Source organism: Hyperolius riggenbachi, chromosome 3 (assembly GCF_040937935.1).
Source record: "Hyperolius riggenbachi isolate aHypRig1 chromosome 3, aHypRig1.pri, whole genome shotgun sequence".
Classification (NCBI taxonomy): domain Eukaryota; kingdom Metazoa; phylum Chordata; class Amphibia; order Anura; family Hyperoliidae; genus Hyperolius; species Hyperolius riggenbachi.
Window position 1 is genome coordinate 156,106,909 of NC_090648.1, and position 26,789 is coordinate 156,133,697.

At 42.4% G+C, this 26,789-nt stretch overlaps 1 protein-coding gene across 1 annotated transcript in view; it reads right to left on the minus strand.

Moving 5' to 3' along the window:
- RGMA (repulsive guidance molecule BMP co-receptor a) overlaps positions 1-26,789 on the minus strand; it is a 74,844-nt gene that overhangs the window by 34,260 nt on the left and 13,795 nt on the right. The window contains exon 2 of the mRNA XM_068275147.1: positions 4,803-4,918. Coding sequence (XP_068131248.1) covers positions 4,803-4,918 — 116 coding nt within the window. The remainder of the gene's footprint in view (positions 1-4,802; positions 4,919-26,789) is intronic.

Genomic DNA, 26,789 nt, shown 5'->3' on the forward strand with positions numbered 1-26,789 from the left:
TAGCAAAAACATCCAATTATTATTGACCAATTTTATAACCTCCATGTAGTAGGAGTATATACTGATTTTGAATATTATGAACAGATTTCATACTGTTCATAGTATTTAAAATCAGTGTGCTGTCATGCTACATGGAGGTGGTAACATTGGCCAGTCATTTGCCAATCAAATTGGGGATGTGTGTACCAGGCTTTAAGCCCCATCTACACCATACAATTTTTTGTCCGATTCGATTCATTTCAATCAGACATGTCCGATCAGAATTAGATTCGATTCAATTTGCCATTGCAAAACAATGGCAAATTGAATCAAATCGAATCCAGATCAGACATGTCGGATTGAATCAAATCAATGAATCAAATAGGACAGAAAAATTGTATGGTGTAGATGGGGCTTTAAGATTGGGTGCAAGCAAGAATAAGAGCGAGAGAGAAAAAAGATACAAAAGAAAAAAACAAAAAACCTTTTAAATGTACATAATTCTCTCTAGTTTTAAATAAGGGTTCATGGAAGAGCTTTTAATAAATCAGAGGTATTACATTTACCCAGAAAGGAAAATCCATTTAAAGAATGTACCCAATTAGGAAGGTAACGTCTGCTAACAGCATTAATTCATTCTTTGCAAACGGTCTTAGTTTTAAATAAATAAATCTGATTTGGCAGGAACTAGAATATCTGAGGGGTAAATCAGTCTCTGGAACTGTAAACCGATTAAGATTAACTGGCAACCAATAAATCAATCTGCTGCTGGTTATTTCATCAACAGTTCCTGAATGTAACCGGCCATCAGGAACTTTCTTGTGCCTGTCTGACCAGAATTTGCCTAAGCTCAGGTCAGAAAGTAAATACTTAGCCATGAACAGGGAAGTCTCTGGATCCTGTAGAAAGGCTTATCATGGTATCCTCTGGTCTCTACTTGCTGCTTGCAGACCCCTCAAAGATTTCTGACAAGGGCTAGTCAGTAATCCGATTGGGGTCATGCTTCTCTTCAAGCACAAGCTTGTATCATCTGGAGGGTCCCGGCTAATGGCGGGAGGACCTAGGAAGCCTTTATAGGATCCAGAGGTTTCCCTCTTCTTAAGTAAATAAGCACCAGTATTTCCTTTATGTCCCTAGCTTCGGTTCAGGTTCACTTTAATGGTGTAATGGTTAAGGGCTCTGCCTCTGACACAGGAGACCAGGGTTCGAATCTCGGCTCTGCCTGTTCAGTAAGCCAGCACCTATTCAGTAGGAGACCTTAGGCAAGTCTCCCTAACACTGCTACTGCCTATAGAGCGCGTCCTAGTGGCTGCAGCTCTAGCGCTTTGAGTCCGCCAGGAGAAAAGCACGATATAAATGTTATTTGTCTTGTCTTAATGCTGGGTACACACAATACGTTTTTCAGCTCGATTTTCCACCCGAACAGTTTTTCCCACTCGATTCTCTTAATTTTTTTTATTGACTTCTATGAGAAATCGAGCCAATAAACGATCAGAAGGAATATCGGACATGTTGGAAATTATCTATCGAACCCATCTATCGAGAGTAAAAACTAATGGTGCATTCCCAGCATAAGGCCTATTTCAGATGGCAGGTAAAAGGCGGTGAATTCACTGCCTGTCAGCTGCTTGTACCTCAGTACCGGTGCTGAACAGATAACCCTGCCCCATGGAGTCACATCTGCAGCTAGTGACACGCCTGTTGCTATGAAAGGCGGAGGAGGGGCGATGCACGATAGAGCAATGTACGGCAGGCAAGGTGAGGAGAACAATGTGCTTGAGGATCAGACATTACTAAAGATCCGGCATGTTAAACCTTAGGCAACGTCCTATGGCTCCAGTAAATACGCTAATTCTCACCTGCTTTATCCCGCGTGTGTTCCTAGCTTAAGGCCACCACCCTACAGTCAATAAATCCACATTCATGGCAGATGTAATCACTTTGATGAACCAGCTGTGGAGATCTGACAGCTGCATAACTTTGTACTGCATCAAAAAATGGCAGGTGCCTCAATTTGATTCTTTAGTCATATTTCTGCTGAAATCTGATCAAGTGGAAGGTGGTACAACATTCCTTATGTCCCATCGGGAAGTGTTTGCTGGAGCAGACCACTAATGTCTACTCAATGGTGGACTTATGGAAATCAAGATGGTGGTCAACATAAGCAGACATGGGTTGCTCACAAACACCAGGGTCAGACAGTATAGAAGTCATGCAACAAATGTTAGTATAGAATTTGAACTATATTGCACAGCTTTAAAATGAATATTAACAACCAGGTCTGCCCATGTCTGATGCTACAGAACATTCATTTTGATGGATCTCTCCTCCCACTTTCAGAAGATTACTTGACAGTTGGGCCCAATGTGGCCAGTAAGCTACATGTGCTGGGTACATTTGTGTAGCCAGCACATGTGTGTACAAAGCCTTATAAGTCTACAGAAACTCGAGAACTTTGTAAGGAACAAAACCCCCAGTGTGGAGTCTGCCCTCCTCCCCCAACAAAAACAAGGCTGGCAGGAATTTGCAGGCAAGGATCAGGCCAGCAAAACACTGAGAATCATTAGAAACAGATGCCTAATTCTGGTCTCATTCTATAGGTTCTGCAGCCCTATCTGGAAAAGCAATAAATAAAGAGACATTGAATAGAATATAGTAGGAGCACAGACTGTTCCTTCTTTCTCTACAACTCTCTCTTATGGTCTTGAGATGCGATTTAAAAGCCAGGGTAGAGTCACAACACTAGACAAAGTTATTAGTTTCTGCATAGTATAACAAAAATCCACAAAACCACATATCATTACTTTGTGCATAATACATATCACGGCGGTCAATTTTTGGTCTTTTAAGCTCTTAGGCCCGGTTCACAGTGTTTTTTTACGGAACCGAACATACAGATCAGGCCAGCTGGATCCGGTGAAAACTGTCCGTTTTACAGCCAGTGTGCTGTAACACATGCGTTTTCATTGGTTCCTATAGGCTTCAAAACCTTCCGTTTCCATTCCGCTGAGCGAAACGGTCCGGAAAATTGGGTCCTGTAGCATTCTTTCGTCCACCCAGTGGAATGGACCATGGAACAGCATGGCCGGTTCCGTTGGCAAATGCTAATGTGAACCGGGCCTTACAAGTTGGAGCTTTGGTGAGATAATTTTGCTTAGTAAACTAAACCTTACTGAATGGATTGCCATCTAGACAAGACAAGACAAATAACATTTATATTGCGCTTTTCTCCTTGCGGACTCAAAGCGCCAGAGCAGAGCAGCAGCCACTAGGGCGCGCTCTATTGGCAGTAGCAGTGTAAGGGAGACTTGCCAAAGGTCTCCTACTGAATTAGTGCTGGCTTACTGAACAGGCAGAGCCGAGATTCGAACCCTGGTCTCCTGTGTCAGAGGCAGAGCCCTTAACCATTACACCTTCAGCCAACTGCATCTACCAATTACATTATTAATTCTAAGAGCTCTATTACACTGGGCAGTCTGCTTTGCAGTACTATGTACCTGAAAATAAACACTGCTCTGCCAATATCATTTGATATCAGGCAATGCTCCTGTCATGAGTGGTGCAAATTAGCAAAATTTAGATATGCCACAAAGGTCCGTAATTACTGGGAAATATTGGGAATTTCTGCTACAATGCAACACACAGACAAAAAAAAAAAATACTAAAAAAATAAATAAAAAACATATCACAGAATTATACAATACAAGATCTTAATTGCTGGCCTAAACTTTGTTTTCTAGACTAGGCGTAAAAACCTCATAGCAATACCGGTAGTCTAAGTTGGCCACACACCTTACAGCATGATTGTACAATCATACCTATGAAATAGAAGAACCTGGTTATACAAATTATTTCTATTTGTTGACTCTCACACTGGACAGCTGTTAAAAAGGTAGCGCAAATAACTTTACTATAAGATCATAAACTTTCTAGGGCAGAAATCAGTGCAGACATTATCCAATTAGTATATTAATCAATGAATAGTTATGGATGTACATAACCTTCATATCTCTACAAATTTCTGCAGAAATCAGTTTTGTAGAGCTGGAAGCTTATACACCTACCAATGGACACATATGTAATCTACCCAGAAATTGGCTCAATGTTTACGTGAACAATCAAAATATTGATTAAATAATGATTGCTCACATGACAGTTTGCATATCAGAACATATCCATATGCTAGCCAGATTGAAAATCAATCAAATGCAGTACCTTGCATGTATACTGCTCAGTACTATACAAAAACAACCTGTCCAATCTCATTTTTGGACCAGTCTGTCAAAATCAATTGGAAATGGTTTTGAGTGCAACAAAAGAAACAGATCTGATCAGCATAATCAAATCCAACAAACCCAATCATTGCAGTGGAACAGTCAATAGCTAGCTACTGTAAAGGTAATCAATGACAAATGATTGATGTACCGTGCCAAGATACTGCCAACATATAAATAATAATAATCACCTTCCAACTGGATCTGGAGTAATATGAAAGTGATTGAATCTTCATGATGCAGTACAATGCTGTGTGGTCATTAGTCCCCCTCACCCCAACCTATTGACACTTCCCATCATGCCTGATAACCCCCTCAAGTGAGTTGGAGGGAATAGATATGCCTGGAAGATTTGATAGAAATGATAGCCAACTTTACTGATATTCCCGATCAACAATCGTGACAGTGAGCAAGTTTACAGGCAGATCTGTAACTATCAGCCCAGTCAGTATATGAATGCAGTCTGTAAGCATCAGCACACAGGGGCCCGGCCACAGCACAAGGGGAAACTTCATCACAGTACAAATAGAGGAACGAGGAAACTCTTACCTGTGTGGAAGGTGCATGCGAAGACGGTGAAGATTTGGAAGAGTCCCAGGGCTTTGGGTCCTGCCCCTCTCCCCATACCCATCCATCCAGCTCGGGCTTTAACCACAATCCTCGCCCTGGACAAAGTGAGAAGAGAGACAAGAGATCACACACTCTCCGGTAACAGGCAGCACAACTTGTGCGGGGCTCTCCAGACTGCACTGCACTGGCCCCGCCCCTTCCAGCACAACAGCACGGCCATCAATCACCTCCCCTCCCAGAACAGCGGGGCCCGCCCCCCTGCAGGTCTCCTACCACCCCGCCCCGGCCAAGCCCCGCCCCTCCTCCCTCTCAGAACAGCCCTGAAGCCACAATAAAGCAGCACAGGCTGTACCTCTCCGCATGTCACCAGATGTCACACTACTGCCAGGGAAGAATGTGTGACCTTTCCTGTAACAATTATCACAACGTGGGCTTTCTTCACACGAAGCTGCGGCTTTCCCGGACGCTGTGGAAACTCCGCACGCCGGAGGAGTTCGCACCTTTGCATCAGTGGCTTCCATTGTTCTGGCTGCTCACTGATGCCAAGGCGGCTCTCCATTGCTGCTGTGTGCCTTATTGGGGCGAGGGGGAGGCAGGGAAACGCTCCTTTCCTTCTCACCTAGTTACATTGTTACGCGTTTGCGAATTCCTATATGCTGCTACCATTCTGAGCCTTTAGCTGGCCTCTTTCCAAACTAGGCAAAAGTTTGGGAGAAAGTAATAGGATTCTCCCACTTCAGTTGAACCCAAATTAAAAAATACAAGATTTCAGAAATAAAATCTATCTTCTAAATTATAATAATAAATAGCAGCCTTTTTCAGCTGCATGATGACAAATATAAAATATTTTACATTTATTGGAGGAACCCCTCCCTTCCTTTCATATTGCCGGGACAGAATCCAGCAAACTGGTGGAGTAGGAGGTGTCCGGCAAAGGAGGAATTGCTAATGGCTGCCACCTGTATAACCCTAGTTATGCAAAGAGGAGGGTGAAAAGCATGCACTGAAATGCTCATAGGCTTGAAGGAGTGTTTATTTTTCTTTATATGTGTCAGAGTGGAGCAACTAAATTTTTTGAATTAAAAAAATGTTTGGTTAAGTCCGCTTTAACAGAAGGCTCTGTTCCGACTACAGTGGTCTGTTTTACTGCATCACAAAACTAAAAGTGAATGGATCCTATTTTAGACATAGGATCTGTTCACACTTGTTAAACTGCAATGGTTGAAGAAGAAAGCACTTTTGTGCAGTCCGCAATTTTTCCGGACAGGTGGGTGCGGTTTCCATACAGCCTATGGTTGAAACCCATCCGTCCCAGGCTCCAGCCAGACCTCAACCGGCCATCAGAGCGGACACTTCACTTGTCTGCTCTTGCTTGGTGTATGCGGTCCAGCTACAAGTGGGAACCCAGCCTTAGGGCCAGTTCACACTTGAGCGCATGCAAAAAGGGCATAGTAAGCGCGCGCATCCACTTGCACAGTAGTTAGTGAAAGAGCTTCTACAAATATAGAAACTCAGTTTCTAGTAAAATATTTGTGCCTGGAGTGTGGAGTTTTTATGCATTTTACAGTACAAAGTTCAGAAAAAAAATAAGCTGATGTGTTGATTCTGTTATATGCATAAGTGAAAGAAATGTAAGATAATATTGAATAATACTTGAAGCCAGGGACACCTGTTCAAAAACCTGGTATAGTCTCAGAAAATCAGGAACAGACTGCTGTACTATGATGGTGCTCTATCTTCCTGCTACGGAAGTAAATACATTTTTAATAAAAAATCAAATCCTAAATTACAATATACAAGTACACAAACCTGTATTTGCTTTAGAATCCATCAAGGAACATAAGGAACACGTTATGCAAGTTTCATAAGTTAAATGTTTGAGCTTGTGGTCTTGACAGATGTACAAATGCGAGTCACAAATATCCTTTTAACTCTCTCTAGTCTAGGACAAGTCACTGTTACACACTCCAGCTAAAAATATTGGTTTATAGTTATGTAAGATGAACAGATAAATGCAGTTAAAAAAAAGTGAACTGTCACCTATTAAAGTGGACAAGACAGAAGGAAAACATAGAGAAATGCACCCTCTGTATTTCGAGAGTTTAGTCTGTCTAATTCCCCTTATCTGTGACGAAGCACAAGTTGTAATTTGATCTCTCAGCTGTGTCCGCTGACTGCCCTGGCAGAGCAGCTAATTTGTAAACACAGGATGTGAACAATATATTGCTGCCATGAAAGCAGGAAGTAGACACACTGCATATTTTTTGTAGGATTTGTATCAGTTGTAACAAAGGAATGTTTTTCTTTAAAGAGAACCTGAGGTGTACCTTCGGGGGGCAAATGCGACACAGAGGCATGTCCTCTGCCTAATGATATGGCTCTGTGTCCCTCAACCACCGATCTCTGCCCCCCCCCCCCCCACCGCACTATAGCCCCTCCCCAGCTTAGTGACAAGATTTGACACTAACTTTGAGGTAAACACAGGGGAGAGGAATTCCCTGTTCAAAACGCCCGTCAGGAGCGTTCCTGTAGGGTTTCCTGAGCTGCCATTAGGCAGCTCTCTCTTCCTTGCCACTCCTCCTGCCACTCCCCCGCCTCCCTGCACGCTATGAGAGACACACAGTCTCTCAGTGCAGTGTCGTGACCCAGAGGTCGTGAAAGTGGGCCGATGCGGCCCACGGGAGCGGCAGTTTTTGCAGCTATCTGATTCGTTTAGCCCCGCGAATCAGGTAGCCTACTTTTTTTTTTCATTTTTTGAGCCCACCTTGGGCTCTCTTTAAACATTATGCAGTTGCTTATATTTTAGAGCGGAAGTTCTGAGTTGAAGTCCGCTTTAAGAGGTTTGCAATTGTGTTCAGTTAGTCTTGTGACCATATTTCTGCAATACTGCTCAACCATATTAAGGGCCATCTGCAGTAAATTGGATAAAGTTGTCATGTGCGGGGAGCACATGGAAATTTTACCGTTACTACCACCAGTGCAGCACCATCCATTAACCCATTAGCATCACCACGGTGAAGTGGTCATTGCTATGGTTATGTGCATTACACTGCTTTGCCCATGGAAACTGCTCAATGCTGCCATCAGTCCTCCTTCCCTCTTCATAGATACAAAACACATCTCTCAGGTGTTGCCTCCAGCATTGCTGTGTCACCTGCAGGATTGAGTTCAATTCTTGTGGGTGGGATGAATTTGGCCTAAATTGTTTGTGTATATGCACCTGTTTGTATGCAGACCCGATCTTTATCATAACCATCATAACATGGCACCTATCAGTGCCCTCTCCATAGGACAGAATAGGCTGTCATGCAGTGTGTCTCTATGACGTTGTTCCCAGTATGATCTTGCCAACTGACCGTTATTGGAAGTGTGTACATAACTTCAGACTAAGCTTCTCAAACACACTTTGTACACTCGGTAAAATGTGTCAGCAACAAATAAATCAGTAAAATAAATAAAAAGTACGTAGTGTGGTTGCCATATTGAGATGGTAACATTGTTCTGATCAAAACTCACTGAAGCTATTGCTTTCTCTTGTGAACTCCATCTTTCATTAAGTGCTGATGGACTCCCAGAGGGACACTCACTGCTGGAACTACAGGATTCATTATAGGGTAGCAGCTGTTCCTGAGCCCAGGGGCCAAAGGTGTGACCACAGCCCACACTATCTAATGCTGCTGCTAACAAGGGAGGACTTATGTGATCCTTCTACCTCTTTATAGGGCAAGGTATCTATGACAACAGTGTCTATAGGGAGGCTAGTGCTGTCAACAAACTTTAAGCAATGCAAATGCAATCATGTCATAGAATCAAACTTAGTGATGTCAGATTGTCATATATGATGCCATTAACATGCCAATCAGGATTCCTGTAGGGGGTCATGTGACCCCCAAACACCAAATTTAGGGGGCAAACTATGCTGTCCAGTTTCCCATGTGGCAATATGATGAAAGATAACATCTCTGACTTAAATACCATCTGAAGGTCACTATACAATATTTGATGTTTTTAATAGATTAGATATGGCCCCTTTGACTGATATAAAATCAGGAAAGGGTGTGGCACTCAACCAGTGTTAAGGCCCATACACACGTCTGATTTTTCGGAACGACTGGTCGTTTGAACGTCCCGTCGTTCAGACGTCCACCCGCTAAATCGGGCGTGTGTACAGACTGTCGTTCGCGTGATAAGAGTTTGAGCGATCCGCCGAAAATCACGCGAAAATCAGACGTGTGTATGGGCCTTAATCATAGCTTTGTACTGCATCGAGAAGTATGAAGCTAGAGACAGCAGAGTTCCGTCATTCCCTCAGATGTCTGTTGACGTGACCGAATATCAAGTAGTGCACAGCAATACCCAGGTAAACAATCTATATCAGTTGGACTAGGATTGTACACCTGGTCTAAAGCCTTGTGCATACACTAAATGGTTTTCGGTAATGCGCTATGCTCCCCTCCATATCTAGAGGCTAGCGTCACAGCATTGGACCCTGAAGGTCACTGGTGGGATAGAGTCCTGATCCCTACAGACATCAGTAATTGTGTGTGTATGCAGCTTAAAGCCTGTTTGATAATGTGTAGGGGACTTAATGTGTACCAGAGCTGAGTGTATACAGTATAAACGTTTTATACATACTAGGCACGGCAAGTCTGAAGTTACGGGACCCGGTACCGAAGAGGGAGAAGACTGAGGAAGGCGGCGTGGGAGCAATCCGTGCACATGGGGCTGGTGGAAGCCCCAGGTATGTATAAAACTTTTATATATGCTCAGCTCTGTTTCCTTTAAGGGATGCTGGAAACAGAACAGTTATAAATCATTATTTCAAGAATGTTTCCAAGGTCATCCTGTCCAAATGCCCAATCAACCTGAAAAAGCTGTATGCAAGTTGGATTAAAGGCCTCTGTAATAGGAAGGCAATGAGTGTTCTATAAACCACAAGGCTAGGTTTAAACTTTTGCTGATCCTCCATACAATCCATGTGTGGCAGCCCCTCCTTCCATGTATAGCAGCACCCTCTCTAAAAACATCAGCTCCCCTTCCATGTACAGCAGCAAGCATGTCATACTAAGCAGCCCATGGTCAGCAACAGTCCCCATGTACAGCAGCCCATCCCATCTCATGTGCATTCCATTCTTCTATCACGTACATCAGCTCTTTCTTACGTGTGCAGCAGCCACCTACCTGGAGCACCAGCACTCCTCTTCCATGTTTACCCTTCCCCCTAGCCTATCAGAACTCTGAGCAGGGTTCTGGATACATGCTTCTCCTTAACAGACATAAAGAAAGTAACTACTTTACATGGCTCCTTTCCTGGGTTGTAACTATAGGGCACCCAGAGCTGTGGGAGGCCTCCTACTACTAACCTTCCCTTGCATTGATACAGATACATTCCTCCTGATCAGGTGTTTTTGTTGCTACACTTGTTATGTGTTGTGAAGATCATGATGGGAAGGAGTGTGAAGATTTAAACATGGGGGGGGGGGGGGGGGGGGGGCTATCAAAGTTTTGTTGTGGGCCCCTTGAATTGTAGTTACACCACTGCTCTTCTCGTTGTAAAGAATTATGCTACGTGCTCTTACTTTTTGGACACTTGCTGGAAGGATTGAATAGTAATTGCTCTCTGAATTTCTGTCTGTACTGCACAACTATTCCATAATGGAGCCCTCCGTGAACATTTCAATAGCCACGAAACACACTTCTAGATTTGTTTCACTGCGTATATTTTGTGTATGATTGCTCTAACATTCCTGGAGAAGATGGAATTTCTCCTCCTACATTCCCTCTTACAGGACCCTGGTAGCTGCAAGGGTTAAGAAGCAGAGGTGTCAAATCAAGAAAAGATGAATTATTTGTACCAGGCTTTTAGCATAAACATTTATAAATACATTATACAGAGAACTGATAAAAGCAGGTCCATGGTGAGGAAAGATAAGCACAATGTCATCCTATTCCATTAACAAGTATGTTTGGGATTAATCAGACAGAAAGCCCTTCATCCTCCCCTGACCATGTGTATACTTTCCTTCACATCTGCAGCCTTTGTGCACAGTGTTTCCTGTGCTGCTATATGAGGACACGGCCAGATGAGGCACATGAAGCTAATCACAGCATATTGTGGAAACAACTGAACCGTTAGCCTTTATCTGCTGAAAAAATAAGGGTATTGACATATCTATGAGCTGCATGATCAAAGATAATGCTAAAGTGAAAACTTTCAGACTTCTTAAAATGGCCACAAGAGGCACTGTTTAAATTGAACTGTTCATTTCTTTCTTTCCTTCTTTCTTTCTTTCTTTCTTTCTTTCTTTCTTTCTTTCTTTCGCTAAAGTGAACCTGAACCAGTAAAATTATTTAAAATAAACCCATGATGTACCTGCAAATTAACCACTTCACCACTGAGGGGTGAAGTGGTTAGCTCTCTCGCCTTGCAGCGCTGGGTCCCTGGTTCGAATCCCAGCCAGGGCACTATCTGCAAAGAGTTTGTATGTTCTCTCCGTGTCTGCGTGGGTTTCCTCCGGGCACTCCGGTTTCCTCCCACATTCCAAAAACATACGGATAAGTTAATTGGCTCCCCCTAAAAAAAAAAATTGGCCCTAGACTACAGTACGTTCACTACATAATATAGACATATGGCAATGGTAGGGATTAGATTGTGAGCTCCTTTGAGGGACAGTTAGTGACAAGATATATATATACACTGTACAGCGCTGCGTAATATGTTGGCGCTATATAAATACTAAATAATAATAATAATAATAATACCCCCTGACCACCAGAGCAATTTTCACCTTTCAGCGCTCCTTCCATTCATTCGTCTATAACTTTATCATTACTTATCCCAATGAAATGAACTATATCTTGTTTTTTTCGCCACCAATTAGGCTTTCTTTAGGTGGGACATTATGCCAAGAATTATTTTATTCTAAATGTGTTTTAATGGGGAAATAGGAAAAAATGTGGGAAAAAATTATTATTTTTCAGTTTTCGGCCATTATAGTTTTTAAATAAAGCATGCTACTGTAATTAAAACCCATGAAATGTATTAACCCATTTGTCCCGGTTATAAAACCATTTAAATTATGTCCCTATCACAATGTTTGGCGACAATATTTTATTTGGAAATAAAGGTGCATTTTTTTCAGTTTTGCATCCATCCCTAATTACAAGCCCGCAGTTTATAAAGTAACAGTGTTATACCCTCTTGACATAAATATTTAAAAAGTTCAGTCCCTAAGGTAACTATTTATGTTTTTTTTTTTATTGTATTTTTTTTTTTTTAATTACAAAAAAAAAATAAAAATTGGGGAGTGTGGGAGGTAATGAGTTAATTTATTGTGTAAATGTAATGTTTGTATATGTAAAATGCTTTTAGGGTGTAGTTTACTATTTGGCCACAAGATGGCCACAGAGTGTTTGTTTACATGCGACCTGTAAGCGTCCGGAAGGACGCTTACAGGAAGCAGTAGGAGGCTGGGAGACTCACAATGATCTCGCTGTTTCTGAAAGAAGCAGCAGATCATTGCGGGGGCTTAGATCAACGAACGGGAATGGATTTTCCCGTTCATTGATCTCCGGGCGAGCGGGTGGCGGCGTGCACGAGCGGCGGGTGCGCGCGCACGAGCGGCGGTAGCGCGGACAGCGGCGGTAGCGCGGAAGGTACGGATTTCTCCGTCCCTGGTTTTTTAGGAGGGAAAAAAGGGGCGGAGAAATCCGTACGCGTGGGGGTAAAGTGGTTAATTTTACATACTTACATCGCTGTCAGTTCCTTTCAGAGGCTCACCAGTTTCTTCTAACACCGATTCTTACCAGTTCTGACAATGTTTTGTCAGAACTGAAATATATCAGTTGCTGTCAGTTATAGCTGAAAGGACAACTGATTTGCAAGGTAATGTCCATGTTTCCCTATGGCTCAAGTGGGCAATATTACAGTTTAACTGTGTGTTGACACGGAAGCTGTTACAGAGAATTCCTTCGATCACAGTGGACAAACGGGATGCGGAAGAGGAGAAATAGATTGATGAGTAGACTACACGTGAGGTAAGTATGACGTGTGTATGTTTATGTTGACTTTTCATTTTCTGTTCAGGTTTGCTTAAGCCTAAGCAAATGTGAATAAAGCTAGCACATCATATATAAACACACATTTCTAATGGATTAGTATGCATTCATTACATGCTAATATTTACACACAATTGGGTAACACCGGAAATACGCACTGTACAATAGAGTTGATATGGGAATGGGAGAAGGGATTATGGCTCGGCACTCAATGGAACTCTTTCTGGTGGGCGGAGTAAAGTGGGAAACAATGCGCTGTTGTTTAAAGTGAACCCGAGGCGAACCTAAGTTCAGAAAACAGATTCTTACCTAAGGAGAGAGAAACCTCTGGACCCTCCCGAGGCTTCCCACATCCTCCTCAGACCACTGGGGCTACCTGGGACCCTGCTAAAGATCAGGACCGCACTCCTCTTCATGCATAAGCGCAGCCATGCAGCACGGAGCCGCTCATGCACAAGAGGTTCTGGCTTAGGCCTCGTTCACATCAGGGCCATTTCTGTACGCTTTTCACAGCGCGCTGCCCTGTGCGTTCAGCAAGGTATTGATTTTCCCATGTAATTAAATGTAGCTGGTTCACATCTATGCGCTGCACTGAGCAACGTTACAAAAACGTAGGGTTGCATGCATTTCTGTGCGCTGAGCTGTAAAGCGCACATCAATGCAAGTGAATGGGTGCGCTTTTTAAGCGCATACAAGCGCATGCATTTTTTACCCCTATTTGGAAAAAAAAATACATTTACATAGAAAATCAAAGCTTTATTGACAACTGCTACTGCTACATTAAGCAAAACGTGCATTAAAGAAGCGCAGCGCAACGCACAGAAACATGCACTAAAGCGTGCACAAGCACATGCGTTTTTTTCCACGCGCTTTCACACGTTTCTCAGCGCAGCAGATGTGAACGAGGCCTTACTGCACAGGCACAGCTGTACTCGCGCAGGTGCAGTGTGGCCGCACTAGTGCATGCAAAGGGTTGCGGTCATGATCAGAAATCTGATGAGCTCTTACTAAATTTCTTCCATGAGCAGCAATGGTGGGAGACAGGACGACATGGGGAGCAGTTGGTGGATTACTTGTAATTATCCTAAATTTTCCTAAAAAGTCATAACTCCAGCAATGTTTTGATTATCTGTTGTAGGTTATTGAAAATCATTGCGTGGACAAGGTGAGACATATGATTGGAGAGAGTTTGATTTGGATCTTTAAATGAGCTCAGGGAACAGCTGAGACAGCTACTAATGGCCACTTCAGCCAAGTTCCATCTATATAGCTTTACACGGATTTCTATATTGTTCACTTTGTTAACACTTCACTTCAGTAGCCAAATAAAGTAAAACTTTATTTTCCCTGTCTCTGGGGAAGTGTACCTTCCCCAGCCTGGCAGGCTCGGCAGGGTATTTGGCGGCAGGGAGCGCATATCCTGTCCGGATGGCTGGATCGTTTTCTTCTTCTTTCGCCACGGCGGCAATGTATTCCCAACAGGTCTTCTTGGTTCTGATCACATGACATTACATGTGATCGGGATCCAGGGGACCATGTAATTGGCACAGTGCCACCCGGTGGTGAAAGAGGGGTGATGACACATAACTCAGCTACCCCCTCCCTTCTTCACACAACTGGAAAAAATGTTTTTATTGGTGATGCACTTATCAAAAAAAAATTATTATAAGTAACTAAGTAAATAACTAAGTAGGTGGCTTTGGTGATCTGTGTATGTGCTCATATTATACACCCATGCCTTGCCATAAAAAGTTAATCAAAATGAAAGAGTCTGGGACTCATTTTAAAGTGTATTCAGGAAAATGCACTCTCATGATTATTATGTAGTATTTTTCTATTATATGTACCGTATGTAACGGCGATCTGAATGTTTGGCGTAATGTGTCATGTCCTTGAAAAGGTTGGGAACCTCTGCCTTACACACTCCTAAAGAGTTCTGGTTCACCATGAGCTTGCTAGACAATCTGTTTCCCAAACATTATACATTATATCATTTCACTTTTTAACAGACAGTATTTGCGGTAATTCAGCTTTAGGTGAGCAACTGTGGTGCCATGATGCATCACTCCTGAATATACAAATTAATTCTTTAAGTCCCTGTATTCTTGTTGATTGGACTTGCAGCAGCCATCCCACATCCAGTGATTCAGGAGCCCCAAGTGATTATCAACTACGTTGGCTGCTATTCCCAGCACACCCACTAGAGGCGCTACACACTGACAATAGACAGTTATGAATCTTGCACTCTAAAGTGAGAAGTCAGAATTCTGAGACAGTCATTATCGAGTATTTATATCAATTCATTTTTAAAAGTCATAATTTGAAAAAAATTATTTTAATTGATGCCAATGAGTTCTAAAATGTTCTCAGCCATACTCACTTCCACAAATCTAGGTACATAAACTGGATTAAACCCGACCATTGCTGCCAATCAAGGATACCTCAGTTACAGTAATTTGATCACATTCTCAAAGGATGGACTTTTTGCAAACACTGAACTGATGTGAACACTCTTCTCTGTGACTAACAAATACTTCAGGTTACTATGGTGATAGTGATTTCAAAATGAATTCTAGGATTGAGTCAGTAAAAGGGGATTCTCCATTGTGCAATGTTTATATGTGTTGTTTACATAATGGATGCAACCATAACCCTAATGAGGAGCGAGTCTGGAATCCCAATGGATGCCGCACCACGTCATTATACAAGGTGATGGTGTTTGGAGAATTCCTACTCGGTGACTGAAGGTTAGCTGAGGATTATTATAACAGATCAGTGGGAGTCTCACTGAGATCCCTCTGGACATCATCCAGCTGTCCATTGAAAAACAACACAGAAAAGCAGAATACAAATGTTTAATACATTTATAGGATAATGTATTTTTTTTTTTTACAAATACGTTTTATTGAAGTTTTTGCATGAAAGAAACATACAACATAACCCATCCACAACCCATCCCACCCCCACCATCCAAGCACCCCATGGTCTGTCCTAGAGCCCATGTAATCAGACATGATAGCATAACTAGGGTTTCACAACCATAATAACACATATCATATGAGCAACATGGTGGCGTAGTGATTATTTTCCTCCCGTGTCTGTGTGGGTTTCCTCTGGGCACACCTGTTTCCTCCCACATCCCAAAAACGTACAGATAAGTTCACTGGCCTACCCCTAAATTGGCCTCACACTACGATACATACACTACGCAATACATACAGTATGACTATGGTAGGGGTTAGATTATGCGCTCCTGTGAGGGACAGTTAGTGACAAGAATATATACTGTGTAAAACGCTGCAGAAGATGTTGGCGCTATATTAACACTAAATAATAAATTGCATCATCCTGATTCAAAACTTCTTGCTTTTAAATAATAATAAGAGAATAATATAATGAATTGGTCTCATATAGCTGCAAACAAGCTGGTGACTCTGGGTGATAATGATGCACTTTGGGAGCCAGAAAATTCCATGCATATGGACAACATATACATAGTGACAAAATGGCTTATAGCGCTACCCCTGGTCTATGCTAACAGTATTAGAGGCAGAGGATCAGCAAGACAGCCAGGCCATTTTCATTGTTTAAAAGAAAATAAATACAGGCGAAACGCGAAACATTAGAATATCATGCAATCATTTATTTCAGTAATTCAACTTAACAGGGGAAACTAATGTATGTAATTTTAGAGTCTGACACCTGGAGCCTATCGAACATTTTCACAATATTCTAATGGTGTGAGATTTTGATTTTGGGGTTCTCATAAGCTGTAAGCAATCATAAAAATTATAACAAATAGAGGCTTGAAATATCTCGCTTTGCATGTAATGAGCCTATTTCATATACTAATGTAATCTTTTAAATTTAATTACTGGCATAAATGGACTTTTGCACCATATTCTAATTTTTAGAGTTTCCCTTGTATGTCAGCCTCCAAATCCCACTTACTTGCGGTGTACTTTAATGGCCCATACTCACGGGCAACTTCTAGGGCCTGTCGCCAGCACACGAGAGCGTGAGGGCGACAGGCCGGCGACAGCTCCTCGCCAGGTCCCTCCACGTACACACGCAGAAGAGGGACCAGCGGCGCGACGGAAGCTGTCGCCGACGTTCCTCCTCCCCCCGTCGGAAGCTCCGATACTTCAATGGAGGTTGCTGTCGCTAGTCCGCGTGCTCACGCGGACTAGCGACAGTTGCGTCGGCGACTGTCGCCAGGCGATTGAGCAGTTCAATCGCCTGGCGACATCAGCGACGGGCGACAGTTTGGGGTGCGCGCCCGTGCAACGGCGCATACTCACGGGCGACCTGTCGCCGCAACACGCGCGCACCGCGTGTTGCGGCGACAATTGTAGCCCGTGAGTATGGGCCATTAGACTGAAAAGGAACATGTTTACTGACATGAAAGGAGATTTGCCAGTTACATTTTGGGATAAACAGCTGGGTATGTGCTTTTTGGGAATATCATATAGAAAATAACAGGGCTGCAGAGTCGAAGAGTCGGAGCAAATTTGGGTACGTAGGTTTCAATAAACTGAGGAGTCAGATCCCATGATCTACAGCCCTGGTAAAAATTAGATTAAAGGTGGCCCCCAACGGTCCAAATTCTAGCGAAAAATTGTTGAAGCGATCAGAAATTCTAATCGGATTGGTTGTAAATAATCTCAGTTGAAGGGCACAATCGATTACGAACAATTATAAAAATAGTCGTCCGATTGGATTTTCGTCAAACCAAAACTTGGATTTTCTTGTTGGTTGTGATAGCTAGTAAGCAAAGATTGGTTTGTTGATGGTGTAGTAAAGAATTTTTCTTCCGTTCAGAATTATCTGATCGCTCGAACGATTTTTCACTAGAAATTGGATCGTTACTGGCCACCTTTAGGAGTCGGAGTTGAGGAGTTGGAGCAATTTTGGGTATCTGGAGTCTGAGGTTTAAACTGGGGAGTCAGTTGGATGATTTTTTTGTACCAACTCCTCAGCCCTGGCAAGAGAAATATTTTTTTTCCTTATTTCTTCCTTATGGAGAACTCCAAACCAAAATACTTTTACAAAACCAGTCGCCAGTTGAATATACTGTAAACAATTTTTTTTATATCTTACTAGTTCAAGCACAAGTTAACCTCCTCCACATGGCAGATGTGCCTTTCATAGACATGTATGTGAGCAGTGTACTCTGTAAAATTAAACAAATATCTAAGAAGACAAATTAGCTTGTATGCCTGCACCCTGCACTGCCAATTCTCAATCTCTTGTAAAAACATAAAGCGGAAAATCATCGAGATGAGACACCTGGCAGCCTGACAGGCTCTATCTTCTCATAAAGGCAAGGTGAGGTTTATGAGCCTTGTAAAAATACATTGCGTTCTAGGTGCATTAGCAGGAGAAACATTTCCCTTCAGTTTTTTTTTTAAGGTACTTGCAGAGAGAGAGGCAACAAATGACTTTTGATGGCCTAGTTTTACAAGCCTCAATTTAGCTCCCTGATTCACAAATTACAAATTGTGAGATTTAAATGCGGTAGATTAGAGCTTCCACATACTAATAAATATAAGGTTTATATTACTGTTTTTTCTTATGGAGTGAGGGATGACCTTTCACGTTATTTCAAAGGCAGAGGGGTACAGTGCAATGCTCACTATAAAGATTCATCTAGAGAACTCTGAAGAAAGAGGGAAAGTGCTTGTTTTCTTCACCATCTGTAGCAGCCATTAACAGCCCACAGCCAATAAAAATACAGCACTTAGGTGCAATGACAGCTGCAAGAAAGCAGTTGATTGGTTCTAGAAATCTGCAGAACATATAATCGAAACTTGATTTCACAATTAAAGTGTGCCTGAGATAATATGTGACATGATGAGATAAAGACGTGTATGTGCAGTGCCAAACATAATAATAACTAGACTGTTTTACTTGTTTTATTTTGCTGTCTGAATGAGTACATTTCTAGGCATGGAAGTGACAGCTTCTGTCTTGTCAGTACCTTGTCGGGAATATACAGTAGTTAACAACACTGATAAGCAAATTACAGCCATAAAAGTTTTACACTTAATAGGCTGCCACTGATTAGAGACAGTAAAACAATCAACCTACTTTGTCAGTGTTTACATATAAAAATATCATTTTTAGGAGTAGGAAGATAATTATAATTGTTTGTCTCAGTTTATTTTCACCTTGGATTTGCTTTAATCTGGCCAATGTGAGTTGAAAATATTTTGTTCAGAATCTCCACTTCTTGTCACAAATCTTTTCCAAAATGATTTTCAGTTTTAAGTTTTAACTGGCGCAGGGGTATGATAGAATGGACTATGTTCCATTTTATTATACTGTCACAAAAAAAAAAAGGAAGCATAAGTAGACCCAATGTCCTTCTTTGGGGCCGATTCAGTGCTCCCTCATTCCTCACTGGAGATTATTGATGTAAACAAAGCACATATGGTGTTGTGACAAAGTTGAAGACAGATATCCCCTGGATCATCATAATAAGTAGTTGGCATGGACAGGATGACTTCAGATGACCCCAGAATGGGAGGGGGCAATGCTTTCCTTCCAAACACACTCTGTCCAGTCTGAGGCAGTTTAGTGACTTGGCAAGGAGTTTACCGGACTCTTGTGCCAATTCTCACATAATCCAGAAAGTTATTTTTTTACACATTTATTATGCACCTGTGATGGTGAAATGGGCTGTAAATGTAATCTGGAACTACAGGACAGTTCTGGGTTGTCCTCCAAGTAATTAAATGTGTCGTCTATTAAAAGGGTCTTAAAGGCAACAGACAGTGATCTCTGTTAACTTTTTTTATTTATTTATTTAGGTTTAGAAATAAAAATCTAAGGTTTAAAAAAGTATTTTAGTTTCAACTCAGAAAAATATTAAATATAAGCATAAGACTTGACCCGGGGGATGGAAGGACACACCTCTAGATATGGCAATTCTCAGCGGAGATGGCCCCGGACAGCTGACTAGGCTGAGTCCCATCTAGTGTTACTACAAGGCTTTAGACTGTGCTGGGGAATTTATATTATGAGCCCCTCTGAGAAGCAGCGCTACTTAAAAACAGATAAGTGCCTACCTGCAAGAGAGTGCAAGCCCCACTTGTGGGATAAAATACACACCTAGCATACACATAACCTGTCTACCACTGAAGGATGTTGGTTTCCTGTAACAGCTTGCATGCAACTTGTTAAGTATTCGTCCCTCCCATTGCGGAGAAGTCATCCTTGATGGGAGGGACCTAACACTAACTAAATCCTAACCTATGTATATGCATAGCCTGGGTGATTGGCCGCACTGATTCTAAAGTCCAATGTGCCTGAAGGGTAGAAAAGGACTATTGATACATACAAATGACTTTCTCTTAAGGCTCATACATACATGTAACTTTTCCACACGAATGACCCAATACCTGGCCGACAGCACGACCAAGCGATTGCATGACTTGTATTTTCCACGCACCGACCAACTGAATGGACAACTCATTTGCATACTGCACACGTAAGCGAACGACGGACTGCAGGATATGGTCGCATTCAAAACAAGTGCAAGTTGTTCAAACGTGGCCGACTGCATGATATCAGCCCAACAGTTGTGTGTGTTGAACTGCCTGTTGGATCGAGTAAACCGACTGTTACCAGTCACTTGTCATTTCACACACGATCACATGCCCAACTATCATCGAATAGACCAAGTTTGGATGGTAGTTGAGCGGAAATGTTTCACGTATGTGTACAAGCCTCTCACGGCCGAGCAACTTGTCTCTATTGGGAGTGAAAATGAACAATTATGACAATGCAGACAAGCTGAAACTTGATTTTTTTTTTTAAATAAAGAAATGACAATTCTGCAAATAAATCTTGATCGCAAACAACCTTCTTATTTTCTTTGAGGTTTAACTACTCTAGGATCGCTCCAGGCTAATGGGCGTGGCCACAGCGGCAGCCCCAGGACCGCCTAACGCCAATTGGCGTCAAGTCCTGGAGCTGCATTTTGCAGGAGATCACGCGCAGGCTGCATGCGCATCTCCTGCTCAGGGGGCCTCTTCAGTCTCCAAGCGGTTGCCGCTCGGGAGACTGTTAGACGGCGTGATCGCCGTCAATTTACATGTACAGCGCTACGATCGGCAGCAGCGCTGTACTGGGGATAGCCGTGTGACACGGCTGTCCCCCTGGGGGACAAGAGAGTGATCGGCTCTCATAGGCAGAAGCCTATGACAGCCGATCGTGTGATTGGCTGCCTGGGAGGAGGGGATTATAGTAAAAAAAAAAAAAAACAGAGAGTAAAAAATATTACAAAAATATGTACATAAATATTTATAAAAAAAAAATAAACACAAGGAGGCGATCAGACCCCACCAACAGAGAGTGCTATTGTTGGGGAGAAAAGGGGGGGGGGGGTATCACTGTGTTGTGCGGCCCTGCAGGTTGGCCTTAAAGCTGCAGTGGCCAATTATGAAAAAAAGAGCCTGGTCGTTAGGGGGGTTTACCACTGTGGTCCTCAAGTGGTTAAAAAACATTCCACGGTATGAAACATTCATAGTCCTAGGCGTCACCCGACTGTTTTTTCTGGAAAAGAATTACAGTCTACAGAGGATTTAAATGCACTATAAAAGCAGAGCAGGTAAAGTGTGTCACATTTTGTATGACATTTAGCACTTTAGCTTCCTATGCAACTTTTTTTTACTTTGCTGAGCTTTCCAGGGAGAGACTCATATAGTTTTATAGACCTGGATTTGTTTGATGTGGTTTCAACTCAATGACATGGCAGATAAGATGGACTTTACACCAGAGCACAGTAAGTTTTTTTTTCTTTAAATAATTAATGACATCACCCAGTTACACCAGGAGGACTTGTAATGTGTAAAAATGCTGAGTGGATTCACAGAACTTAGTTCTTAGTGGGTTTTTTTTTTCAATATATGATACTTTTAAATAAAAAGCATGCAAGCTTCTCTCTCTGATTCCTTTTTTGTTGTTGTTGTAATTCCTGATTGTTTTGATAGATGCCGTGTGTATTAGTCCTCTGATGGTCCATCACTGATCATGTCGCTATAAATCTAGTTCAGCCTTCCATTTTTTAATTTCCTATGATGCAATGCACAAAGTTTTGTGTCGACTACAGTTTGTGCAATAAATCTAGTGGAAGTACGTGGCTGAATGTCTGGTCATTTTTAGCTGTTTTGCAGCCCTAGACAGGACAATTCACTGTCAAATTAAACTTCCCCCTTCCCTCCCCCAAAATAGAAAAAAAATCAAAATATTTAAAGTGTTCCAAAGCTCTGTGGCCAAAGAACTTTGGCCAGACACCTGTATGATCAGTAGGTGGTTTGGTAGTCATATCGGTTGATGACTAAAAACATAATTACTGACATCCTCATCTCCTAGAGCAGGGGTGTCAAACTAATCATTTAAAGAGTAAATGTCGGCAATTCTTTATTTTTATCTGGTAAACAAGTAATAAGGATGCTTAACCAGGCAATCCAAAACTTAAAAATCACTCTTATTTTTCTTCTCCATAAAACACCATTCCCCAGTTTCCCTGGTTCTTATTTGGTACATTTGCCGCACAAAGGAAGTTGCAGGGCATGCTGGGTTTTCTTTTTGTCTTCTTTACTTTCACCTCAGACTTAACTAATGCAGCCCGATTGGCTGAAGCCTCTTTCTCTCCTGTATTCCCCTCCCACACCTCTGTTCCTCTCTGATTGGCCAATATTTCTCAATGCACTTTCTACTGCAGAGCTGGGTGGGAGTGTCTGAAGACTGGGAGAAGGGCGGGCAATGATACACAGACAGAGTAAGGGAGGAAATTATGTCAGGATTGACTTCAAGATAGACACAGACAAAATGGAAAATACTAAGAAGGATTTTCTTTTTTTACTATAGAATAAATCACTAAACTCAAAATGTGGACAATGCAATCCATATGGTATGTAAGTAGAGCAAATATTTATCTACTTATATATGTGTTTTTTTTTTCTAAGATAGTATGCCGCCAGCTCAACTTTAAGAGGCCAAAATGTAAAACATAGTCCAAGTCGTGGGCCAAATTGTTTATTGAGGTTTAACTTTTATTTAACAGTCTCAAATAACTATAGCGACTGAGGAGGTGGTGGTGTTGGAGCAGTTTAATATTTACCTGCTCCATGGCTGATCTAATCTTCCTGGCAGCTTTACACTCTATGCTGCATACCTCTGGCATTGAATGCATGTCACATGATCGGAAGCTGGAGGTACAGGTAGTCCTCGGTTAACGAACGAGATAGGGACTGTCATCTCGTTCTTAACCTGAATCTGTCCTTAAGTCGGGACAGCGCCGGATTTCTGTGATTTAAAAGTTTTTAAGTAGTTTAACATTGACCTTAAGACGCCATGTGTGTGTGGGGAGGTGAGCAGCTACATACCGCACACCTCCCGTGCCCTGGCGTCACCCTCTGCCTCTACTAAACACCTCCGTATCATTACAGAGATCCGCATCCTCTGACCCGGATAATGTTACTGCTCTGCGCATGCGCAGTATGCTGGGTCGCCTCCTGGCCTGCGTCAGAGGACGCGGATCTCTGTAATGATACGGAGGTGTTTAGTAGAGGCAGAGGGTGACGCCAGGGCACGGGAGGTGTGCGGTATGTAGCTGCTCACCTCCCCACACATACATGGCGTCTTTAGGTCAATTTTAATCTACTTAAAAACATCAAAATCATAGAAATCCGGCGCTCGCGGTGACGTCATCGACGGGGCGGAACTATCGGCGGGCTGTTCGTATCGGCGGGGCGTTCGTAACCCGAGGACTACCTGTAAAGCACGTGCAGCTGCTGGGAAGAGCAGAAGAGACACAACACAACACTGGAGTAGGTAAGTATTACAGGGGAGAGGGTGCTGGGGGAAAAGGTGTATATGTGTTTTATTAGCCACATGGGGGGATTTGGATCCAAGGAGTGGGCCAAATGCTAAATTTGCACGGGTTCCTGTGGGTTGTTGCTGCACCCAGGCTCAAATTGACAATGTTCTAACCAGAAACACTGTCATCCACTGGATGGGAAGGCAGCACACAGCTGTTCTTTTCCTGCTTACAGTGATGCACATATGAAGCTTTTGAGGACCAAATAAAATGTCAAGGAGGGCCACATTTGGCCCATGAGCCTTGTGTCTGACACCTGTGTCCTAGAGGCTGATAGCCATAGTTAATGATACCATGGAGATATTTACAAAACACGGTTATCCTTTGCTCCCTTCTGCTGACAATCTGGGCCTTCAACTCTTAAAGAGAACCCGAGGCAATTCGTGAGGGCAGATAGGACACAGAGGAATGTTCTCTGCCTCATGACATGCCTCTGTGTCCCCCCACCAACGCTCTCTGCCCCCCGCTGCCACGCTACAGCCCCCCCCCCCCCCCCCCGAGATTAGCGACATTATTGGCTATGTCAGAGGTAAAAGTAGGGGAAAGGGATTACTGCATTGCTGCAGGGTTTCCAGAGTTTCCATTGGGCAGCTCTCTCCCTGGCCGTGCCCCCTGCCACTCCATCGACTCCCTGCACTCTGGATGAGAGACTCAATCTCTCCTTCCAGCGTCGTGACCTTGAGGTAACAAAAGTGAAAGTGGGCCAGTTCTGCCCACAAGAGCGGCGTTTTTGTGGCTACCTGATCTTCTCAGCCCCTCAGATCAGATAGCCTACATTTTTTTTAAATCTACGAGCCCACCTCGGGCTCTCTTTAATCTTAACACCTTGATTGCCACCAGATTTATTATGTTGTATGACTTTTTACTAGCTTGATTACACATGTGTGGTTTCCATGATTTCTGTGCTCATTTCTTGTGACCATTGATCTTACACTTTGTTGTATGATTTGTACACGCTATATTGATACTTCCCCACAGGGGTGATTATTATTTTACAATGTTTGTGAAACTTGACATTTCTGTCAATAAATCTTTTTGAAACTAAATTGGGCCATGCTAGAATCTTAAAACATTCTTTAAAGAGGAACTTTAGCGAAAAGGGGGAAAAAAGAAATCAATATATTGCAGGTGAGAAGTTAAAAAATAGAAGAAAGATCAAGAAATGATTTATGTTCGCCACATAAATTGTTCATATTGTTTGATCCACAATCAGCCTGCACATAATCATCTTTAGTAAAAAACTAGACAGCACCAACTGCCATTCTTTATAACATTGTGATAGACTAAACGGTTGTTTTTTTAAAGCTATACATATGCACAGAGGGATATACTGCTTGCTTGGCAGTGGGAAAAAGCTGTTTTTTTCCCACAATGCAACGAGGTTCAATGACAGGAAACTGTCCTGACATCACACTGTGGGAGGGGTTTCGTCACAATATCAGCCACACAGACACCCCCTCCCCCCACCAATGATCTATTTGAGAAATGGTAAAGATTTCTCAAGGGAAAGGGGTATCAGCTACTGATTGGGATGACGTTCAATCCTTGGCTAAAGTTCCTCTTTCAACACTTAAACACTAACTATTGATGAAACAACAATTCTCCTAACAAGCAAATTTCCCCTGATCAAGGAGTAAATTAAATCCTCCAGTGCCTAGCTGCCAGGTAATTAATAGGCAACTACAACCTTTGATGCAATCGATGAACTGGGTCAATGGAAATTTTTGCTTATCATTGCACTAAAGAATAGAAAGTTCTATAGTAGGTCAATCAAAGGACACAAGTAGAATAAAGCTAATATTGACACAGGTACACTAGGGAACCAAAATTTGCTTTATGCTGCGGAAGGAAATATAACTGCAGTGTGATTACTGTTGATTACAGAACAAAGTCTTTGTTGATATTGGGATAAGGAACCTAAAATCTAACCTAGTTTATATAAGACACTGATAGCAATATTAAAAGCATACATGTATGCAATGCGCAACTTTCACAAGCTTTCCAGAAATGGTAAAAATGGTATCCCTTATCAAGAGGGAAGGTTTATTATTAAAACACAGAAGATATTCTGATAAAAAAAATTCTATGGTATAAAAACACACAAAAGGTCACATGGTGTGCCCAGCCTTACAATTACCTGTAACAAATTGCAGATTCATTTCTGTACACCCAGAGGACCCTTTAACCATCAGGAGTGTGCCTTAGAGTAAACAAAATGTAGAGACAGCAATTCTTTTGAGATTCATGTGAATGAAGAGAATCAGCAAAAAACTGACAGTGTAGACTGTGTGGCATTTTACCATGTGTATGGGTTTCTGTGCTAGTCTTGTAGTGTTTTCAGCTTCCTGGAAACATAGGTTACTGTAGCACAAACAAACCAAAAGAGCCAGTGAGAATCCTAGGATGCTGTAGACTAGACCGGAGGTTTCATCTTTGAGGGAGTTCTAGTGACCAATCAGATTGAAAGAATGAGGGCAGATTATAGCTGGTCCTGAATCTGCTTAGTGTCACTGCTGTGAGGGGCTGTGGAAGATGCCTTCCACTCCTTCCTTTTATTTTTGTGTGCCCTTTAACCTCATTAGAGAGTACTGGCTCTCACATATGTGGAGTACAGGGTTGTTCAATGTCTACAATGTACAAATTAATGTGATCTGCTAGGGTCTTCTAGCCAAACTGGTTTCAACATTTAAGTTATTAGGTGTTATGTTTAGCTTCCTAATTTGGGTAGTAGCTTCCCGTTCTGTAGTAGTCTAAAGGTGGCCATACACTGGTCGATTTGCCATCAGATTCGACCAACAGATAGATCCCTCTCTGATCGAATCTGATCAGAGAGGGATCGTATGGCTGCCTTTACTGCAAACAGATTGTGAATCGATTTCAGCATGAAACCCAATCACAATCTGTGGAGCTGCCGCTGCCAGCCAGCTATACATTACCTGATCTGGCCGGCGCGACTCCCCCGGTCTCCGCTGTCTTGTTCTCTGCGCTGGTCTCCGGTCCGGCTGGCTTGCTTCACTGAA